The 9561-nt window shown below is 32.2% G+C and overlaps 1 protein-coding gene across 9 annotated transcripts in view; it reads left to right on the top strand.

The window, feature by feature from the left end:
• The window catches only part of LOC123708936 (serine/threonine-protein kinase Doa), a 48427-nt gene extending 39641 nt beyond the window's left edge, over positions 1-8786 (top strand). For 7 of the 9 annotated variants that reach the window (XM_045659962.1, XM_045659963.1, XM_045659966.1 and 4 more), the window contains 10 exons: positions 160-241; positions 637-703; positions 1175-1288; positions 2294-2384; positions 2924-3103; positions 3602-3731; positions 4115-4259; positions 4523-4628; positions 4818-4965; positions 8468-8786. In XM_045659962.1, coding sequence (XP_045515918.1) covers positions 160-241; positions 637-703; positions 1175-1288; positions 2294-2384; positions 2924-3103; positions 3602-3731; positions 4115-4259; positions 4523-4628; positions 4818-4965; positions 8468-8538 — 1134 coding nt within the window. In that variant the 3' untranslated portion in view covers positions 8539-8786. Of the gene's footprint in view, positions 1-159; positions 242-636; positions 704-1174; positions 1289-2293; positions 2385-2923; positions 3104-3601; positions 3732-4114; positions 4260-4522; positions 4629-4817; positions 4977-7473; positions 7505-8467 lie in introns of all 9 variants that reach the window. The other 2 variants (XM_045659958.1, XM_045659960.1) reach the window with 2 other exon arrangements.
• Positions 8787-9561: the final 775 nt, after the last annotated feature.

Genomic DNA, 9561 nt, shown 5'->3' on the forward strand with positions numbered 1-9561 from the left:
TTGTCTGACGGGCAACCGCTCCCTTCTTTGATTGTTCGGTACAACTCTACTTGGGTCGTGACGCGTGGCGCCTCGGTGGCATTGGCTGGCTGGCGCTGTTCGGTGCGCGGTGCGGCTTCTTCTCGGCCCTGCTCGGCGGTTGGCGGTCGGCGCTTGCAGAGCTCCCGTGCACGCTCCTCCGTCAAGGACGACAAGGATGGACACCTGGTCTACTGGCCCGGATATGTCATGGGAGCAAGATGTTCGTGTCCACAACATAACTATGACCGGCTTATGTATTGTAACACCATACACCACATACACACAAACATAAATACGACGCAACGTACACACATTTACTACACGCATATTATATAGTAAGGCTATTGTAAGGAAAATTAAAAACACTATACACAACATGTCATTATTACCTTTTTAAAAATGTCAACAAGCCCACGCTGGTTCAGCCTTTGATTTACAGACAAAATTCTTTTTTATATCTCAAGTCATGTTAGAGGAGAAAACATTGGTTTACGTGAGATTATATATTATTTTATTTTCAATACGTTGTGAATCTTGTGATCGAAACCAATGGCAAGTCTCTATCGTGACTTTGTTAAAATGACGTGTAATAATTGGATTTATAATTCATTACAGACAAAATCATCGACACACTCGGTGAGGGCACATTCGGCAAGGTGGTGGAGGTGAAAGACTTGGAAATGTAAGTATAAAGATGTTTTAGAAATTCCTGTATTGTATTGAATTTAATGAACCTAAATTTATTTTTAATCTATTATTAGTGTATACAAAATCCTTATCGCTTGGGAACACCACCCAATTTTTAAAGCGCCATATGACTCACTTTTAATAACTCACGATTATATTATTTATGTTACATCTATTAAACCATTTTTTCGTTTAATTATATTATTAATATGACATCATTTTACACCACATTTATTCAAAGAAATAAGTTGTATTTATCGTAAAGAAATATAATAATTAATATTATACTTGGATTATCCGTTAATTTTGCAACTGTTAATGAATACTTAACCCTAACGTTATCTTTGCGAGCATTATCTGATAAACGTAGTATTAATGCATGTTGTATGAGTTGCCAATGCTCTATTTTAGATGAGGTTAAAAATACGCGTGACGTCAAAATTTATTGTTATGTTTTCATTTTCAGGGAACACAGAATGGCTCTGAAGATTATTAAGAATGTCGAGAAGTACAGAGAGGCTGCAAAACTAGAGATTAATGTTTTGGAGAATTTGGCTGAGATTGATCCAGATTGTAAAAAGTAAGTAAACTTATATGTAAATACTCTAAAAATGTGCGCTTTCTATATACTATTGATCTAGGACTTGGTACATTCAGAAATGAATAAGATAATTATACATAATTACTTTAAGATAGGTCAAAATTACACGATATAGTATGAATTTGATTTTCGAATTTGAAAGAATATGTTTGACGTTTAGGAAGAAATAATTTAATAATAATTCATAGACAGAAAGAAATTTGAAACATATACTTATCAACCTGTATACTTTAGTGATTTTTTAGTACACTAAGCTAGGTACATACGTTATAGTATACACGATGTATGACGTTACATCCAACCGAGCTACGATAGTATCAATAAAAGCAATTCTCACATTGATTACACTAGATCAGCTCGCGAATGTAGCAATATTTGACCTTGCACGTCTATATGCGACGTTATGGCCGACGCTGGCGCAACGCCAATGAAGAACTTGTCAACGAAAACACAAAAATACCGACCGCCATTCGCATTAAACTTGCAAAGAATTTAAAATTAATCAATATTTATAGCCTTGTAACAGTATTCACAATTTGCGATTAATTCAAGAACCGCAATTAATGGAAAAGGGATCCGGCTAATGTATTCATTAATTGCTCTGCAAGAAGCAATATTGTTTAAAAGGCATATAAATTAATAATGCAATTAATCATTACCATTTTAGTTTTGTTTATTTTGGCCGATTTACTAAAAGAAAAAAGCGATTTTGAAATGAGTAACATAAATTTTTTTAGTTATTTAGGAAAACATCATTTTTTTTTACATATAGCCTTTAACTACTATAGACGAAGAGAGATATATATTACTACTGTTCGGTTGGCGGCATTTAAATATATATAGTAAACCAATGTCATAATTAGAGTGCTTTAAATATTTACGGAGAATAGTTTCTATGTTGGTTTAAAAACTACACACTGAAGAAATTTTCTTTCAACAAAGCTGTTACAATTAATTTCAGATATATGTTTTATTCTATTTCAGTTTGTGCGTGAAAATGTTGGATTGGTTCGAATACCACGGTCACATGTGTATCGCGTTTGAAATGCTCGGGCAGAGTGTGTTCGACTTCCTGGTGAGAATCATTTGTTTACGTCAATGCATGCCGTCATATTTTTATCTAGATTATTCTGAAATCTAAATTTAGGATTCGCCTAAAATAACCCAAATTGCACCTGAGAATTTCACTTGTATTTAGTTTGAAAAGTGTTTTCTGTCTGGAATATTATTGACGTTTGTTTTTGTTTATATTTGTATTTAGGCTGGGTTACAACTTGGTGGTTGATGAATGTTGAAAATTTATTTTATGAATCGAGTATTTATCTATTTTAGATTAGTCTTGCAGTATCCTAAGTGTTATAAGTGATGTTATTAAAAAAATAACTTTATTTTTCCAATATTAGAACGGTATTTAAACTGAGGTGTTTTATCAGTATAATTTGACATAATGTTCAAGATCACTTAATATTTTACAGAACTCATATTATAATCTCAATCAATCTTTGCAGAAAGTTGAAACGGGTAAATTAATTTTAATATGATTGTATGCGTCATATGTAGTACGCCATTTTTTCAATTCGTTAATAACTCTAAAGAAAAATTTTATATTTTCAGAAAGACAACAGCTACCAGCCCTACCCGCTGGAACAAGTGCGGCATATCGCATACCAGCTGATATACAGCGTGCTCTTCCTTCACGACAATAAACTCACGCACACAGATCTCAAACCAGAGAACATCCTGTTTGTGGATAGCGATTATGAAGTCGTTTCTGTATATAGTAGTTCTAAGAAGGTGAGTTAATGATTTACCAAATACAAGAGTTTTGTCTGATAGGAGAATTTTGCTTGATTGTGATTCTTATATTTTTTATATTTCGTGACACATAAGCGACGGATTATTATAGGCATAAAACAATGAGCACGTTCCAAAACTATTAAAGTTAAATTTTACAAGCCGAATAATATTTCAACTAGAATTTCAACAAATTTAATATACATAGCAATATAGAATTCAATAATATCATTTAATAATTTCATGAAATAATGGTATATAAATATATCTACACTCAAAACCTGTTATGTTATAACTACATCGAAGGGACTACTCATATTTGGTCGTAAAAACAGATAGCCGTAATGACGTTGTTATTAAGTACCTAATACTTAATAACAACGTCAATATAACCGGTATGTTCTAAACGATGTCATCGTAAACGGTTTTGACTGTACATACACACACTACTATACTCCATATTTTTACATTTCTCATATTTAAACATTGCAATTCCAGAAGCACGAGCTGCGTCGCGTGAAGCGCAGCGACGTGCGCCTGATTGACTTCGGCAGCGCCACCTTCGACCACGAGCACCACAGCACCATCGTGTCCACGAGGCACTATCGGGCACCAGAGGTCATCCTGGGTGAGCATGTAATTTGTATACAGTAATAAAACGATACATAAAAAGTTTAAAACATGATAGAAATCACTTAGTGAGAGTTAGATATACTTTCAAATTACATTTTCATAAGTATATGCCATGGAGCTCTGGAATACGCCTCCCCAGTCAATTTTATTCGAATAGCTCTGTTTTCGCCAAACGCGCTAAAAATGTCCACTTTATATTTTGTCTAATATTTTGAATACCATTAACTACTAAACCTATTGCATTATCTCGATATGACTTAGTTCCCTAGACAAAAATTACAACTACGGTTTACGATACACACTTAGCATATGTGTTACGTTAATCATACGCCTAAATACATATATTACTTGGTCCTTAATAATATTATGTATTTTCAGAACTGGGCTGGTCACAGCCGTGCGACGTGTGGTCCATCGGGTGCATAATGTTTGAGTTGCATCTGGGCATCACCTTGTTTCAGACACACGACAACCGAGAACACCTCGCCATGATGGAGAGGATCCTCGGACCCATTCCTTACAGGTGGATAAATTATTTTAGAAAATTTTATTTATTTTAGATCTATGTGTAAACTTTTTTTAATATTGCTAAATTTTAAAATATCGTGACATACTCAAACAATATATGTTCAATATATGTTATGTTATGCATAAAAATATTATTCTTCAAGAATATAATATATTTTAAACGTCTATTTATTATACTTTGTTTTTTAAAAAAATATACAAAATCACATACAAAAGAAAAGTCTGCTCTATGAAAAATTCGTAATTTTTAACTTACAGAATGGCAAGAAAAACACGAACAAAATACTTTTATCACGGCAAATTAGATTGGGACGAAAAGTCATCAGCTGGCAGATATGTTAGGGATAATTGTAAACCTTTATTGGTAAGTGTATTTTAACAAACAATAACTACCTGTATTGATTATCCATTGGATTGTTGTTATTTTATAACAGTATCGCGGTAGCTTCAAAAAGTCTTGATCGATCGTAAGAACGGGCAATGAAATGAATACAAATAAACATCAAAGTACCTCTAAAACACTAACAAAAATACAATTGAATGTGATTTTCAGAGATACATGGCCAACACAAGTGAGGAACATCGTCAATTGTTCGAACTGATCGCTCGGATGTTAGAATACGAGCCCCTGCAACGCATCACGCTACGGGAAGCACTCAACCACCCTTTCTTCAGCAAACTGCCGCCGCACCAGAGGCTAGGTAATTAAAAAGTACATAAACTTATGTTTTAATTTTGGTAATACATATTTGTAATGGGAAAGGTTTTAATTATTATATAAAACATAATAATATTAAAGTATAGATCACAACTAGTCTATTCCAGATCCGTGTTTTTTTTAATTAACTGTAATCTTTTACTAAAATGAATATCTTTTGTATAATCTATAAAAAAATGGGAACTCCGCTTTTATGCTATTTTTTTCTATGATGCTCTCTTGCGTTCTACGCAGAGTTACAAAATTTGAATTTCGAATAATACTGTTTAAAATTTTTGAAAATCGAATTGTCTTATTAATTACAGTTGTAATTCATTCAGAGACTATCAGCTGCTTTTGTATATTTGCGTTAACCATTTATGTTAAATAAGATATCCTAAATAAATTCAAAAATATTTCTATATATTTTATCCGTTTATATTGGATCTTATACATGAATACTATTTTCTTTTTTCACTTTTATTACATTATTTTAACGTAATCAATATAATGATAATTTTTGGAAGTATTTGTACAAGTCATGTATTCTTTTTTTCTGTTAAGATATAATAATTATAGTGACTCTGTCTGAAAACTTGAAAGCTAAGATTTTCCATACAAAATATCTATACTAATTAAACTCGTATGTAAAATATAAACTGTATATATTTGTTCTTTTCTTATAACAGCATTGTGAGCATTGTTCCAGCCTTCCGCAAAATTTATTGATACCCATTTATTACTAACTGTTAAATTGGTCATAACTTTCATTATAAAGTAAAGAGTAATTGACAATTTGAGAGACAACTTAGTTAACTACTGACTACTAACTGTTTTTAGACTAAAATATTATTATGAATATGGGGGTAGGTGTGTATAGCTTCATTAGTGCTATTTATAATTGGCCGTTTTGCCTAAAGACGCTTTTATAACTTCACTAACTTGCGCCCGAGGATCTGTTAAACTAAATTGTTTGTTATAGGACACCCATTTATTACTAACTGTTAAATTGGTCATAACTTTCATTATAAAGTAAAGAGTAATTGACAATTTGAGAGACAACTTAGTTAACTACTGACTACTAACTGTTTTTAGACTAAAATATTATTATGAATATGGGGGTAGGTGTGTATAGCTTCATTAGTGCTATTTATAATTGGCCGTTTTGCCTAAAGACGCTTTTATAACTTCACTAACTTGCGCCCGAGGATCTGTTAAACTAAATTGTTTGTTATAGGACACCCATTTATTACTAACTGTTAAATTGGTCATAACTTTCATTATAAAGTAAAGAGTAATTGACAATTTGAGAGACAACTTAGTTAACTACTGACTACTAACTGTTTTTAGACTAAAATATTATTATGAATATGGGGGTAGGTGTGTATAGCTTCATTAGTGCTATTTATAATTGGCCGTTTTGCCTAAAGACGCTTTTATAACTTCACTAACTTGCGCCCGAGGATCTGTTAAACTAAATTGTTTGTTATAGGACACCCATTTATTACTAACTGTTAAATTGGTCATAACTTTCATTATAAAGTAAAGAGTAATTGACAATTTGAGAGACAACTTAGTTAACTACTGACTACTAACTGTTTTTAGACTAAAATATTATTATGAATATGGGGGTAGGTGTGTATAGCTTCATTAGTGCTATTTATAATTGGCCGTTTTGCCTAAAGACGCTTTTATAACTTCACTAACTTGCGCCCGAGGATCTGTTAAACTAAATTGTTTGTTATAGGACACCCATTTATTACTAACTGTTAAATTGGTCATAACTTTCATTATAAAGTAAAGAGTAATTGACAATTTGAGAGACAACTTAGTTAACTACTGACTACTAACTGTTTTTAGACTAAAATATTATTATGAATATGGGGGTAGGTGTGTATAGCTTCATTAGTGCTATTTATAATTGGCCGTTTTGCCTAAAGACGCTTTTATAACTTCACTAACTTGCGCCCGAGGATCTGTTAAACTAAATTGTTTGTTATAGGACACCCATTTATTACTAACTGTTAAATTGGTCATAACTTTCATTATAAAGTAAAGAGTAATTGACAATTTGAGAGACAACTTAGTTAACTACTGACTACTAACTGTTTTTAGACTAAAATATTATTATGAATATGGGGGTAGGTGTGTATAGCTTCATTAGTGCTATTTATAATTGGCCGTTTTGCCTAAAGACGCTTTTATAACTTCACTAACTTGCGCCCGAGGATCTGTTAAACTAAATTGTTTGTTATAGGACACCCATTTATTACTAACTGTTAAATTGGTCATAACTTTCATTATAAAGTAAAGAGTAATTGACAATTTGAGAGACAACTTAGTTAACTACTGACTACTAACTGTTTTTAGACTAAAATATTATTATGAATATGGGGGTAGGTGTGTATAGCTTCATTAGTGCTATTTATAATTGGCCGTTTTGCCTAAAGACGCTTTTATAACTTCACTAACTTGCGCCCGAGGATCTGTTAAACTAAATTGTTTGTTATAGGACACCCGTTTGCAAGAGCAACATGTCTTAGGTACTATACGCGTTATATAGCTTGTTTGAAACACATAATGTGACATGAATATATTATGTATTAATCAGAATCATTGAAATAAAATAGCACGGGAAGCGGTCATTTAACATTTATCATTCAAGCAATTAAATTCAAAGTTAAGAAAAATACATTAGTTATATGAATTATAACGATAGGAAGATACAAATTAGCGGAACTCTGGTTGTTGAAAATTTATTTGGATTTTGACGCACGGCACTCAGTTTGCGATAAGTCACGTCTTTTAATCTTCTTGTTTTACAAGATTTTTACTTCAAAACCTCAACCTTGTATCAAACAAGCATGATTTCAACTATATCTTGGCGTTAAGTGACACCTTCTGTGTTACCAAATTTAATTATTGTTTGCAAACCTTTTTTGAAAAAAATTTTTTTTTTTAAATTGGTGTTTGTTCAAATGAACACTGATGGCTAAACTGAAGCTTTTGAGACAACCATACTTTAAGAGTTAAAGTATCTCAGCCATTTGATTGACCGTTTTCCGTGGAAACTGAGTTAGTTTTTATTTTGACATGGACTAGTGTCGAAACCATTTTTTTTTTTCCACAAATTGTATTTCAATGAAATTACCTGTTAGTTTTGTCAGTGTGGTTATAATTTTGGCTTAAGGCTTTTTCGTTTATAACCATTTTTCTGCACTTTTTATTTAGCATGATAATAGTTTAACGTGAATACATCTACAGTAACCCTTTAGACGTATATAATATATTTTGTAGCATAGTGTATATATGTTCGTAACATGTATTTAAAATACCTCTTTGATGTGTAGAAAACTGATGTAGGACTAAAAAACATACTTAGTAAGATCTTGATTCCAAAGTGGCAAAGGTTATGTTTTTTTTTGTTAGAAAAGTCCTTATAAATAGTTAAATGTTTTCATATTATCTCTGTATTAAATTGAATTAACATGTGTATATAATTGCAGGCAGTGACCGCGCGCGTTGCAACGGCGAAGGGTCCGGTTCGCGTGAGCGGTCTCATTCGTTGAGTAGGTGAGGCGGTCGTGTCCGCCCGCTCTCCCCCGCTCCACGCCGCCCCGAACACCGGAAGTAAGAAGTGACGTCGTCGATGACGTCACCTCCTGAAAAATCGAGGCGGCCACGGCTGATCCGCTCCCCGCGGCGTCGTTGTATATAAACTTGTACATTATGAAGTGATAAGTGATATTTTGTCGAACATTAGATAATTTTATGTTGTGAATCGGTACTTCTCTATGTATTTATAAATAAAGACTGTTAGTCTCATTTCACATGTGTTTTTACTTGGGTAAATTTGAAACGAAATTGAACAATAGTTTGTAACCTCCAATTGAAATTCAAATGCATATATCAAACGATGAAATATATAAAATTCATAATACATCACAGTCCAAACCCACAATAAAAATGTTACTCTCTGAAAATGTGCATAGAAGGCGGAAGTCCTACACATTATGCTTATAATGTTAACGGTTAGGGCAGTCTCATATATAGAGTAGTTAAAATGAACACAATCTCACATGTATGTTTATTTAAGAAAAAAATATTGTTGGTTATAAATTTTCTTTATTAAAAATTTACAAATACATTTGCAGTCATTCATTAAATTAAAATATCTCTAACATTTAGCAAATAAATAGTTTAGTTCACTAAAGTTCAGATATTTGGTCAAAATGGTTTAACAATAATTAAAATCTTTGACAATAATACTTGGAATGTTTATTTCCAAAGATTCGGCTACTATCACAGTGATAAAATTAATTTAAAAAACACCAAAAGGTGATTACAAAAATTTAAGTACCATTTTATTCTAAAAAATTGTGAAATGCTAAGAAAATTACAAATATTTCAATGGACATTTACATCTTAAGCAACCCGGTGTTCATACAAAAGCAGACCATATTATAATAATGGTTACAATTTAAAACTGAGCAAGACGAATAGAGATTTCCTTATATTTATATAAAAAACTATATCGGTTTAATTGCATCCTTTCATCTCTTTCTGTCAAATTGTGTTCACACTGCGATAAAAGGAGATA

Source organism: Pieris brassicae, chromosome 4 (genome assembly GCF_905147105.1).
Source record: "Pieris brassicae chromosome 4, ilPieBrab1.1, whole genome shotgun sequence".
NCBI lineage: Eukaryota > Metazoa > Arthropoda > Insecta > Lepidoptera > Pieridae > Pieris > Pieris brassicae.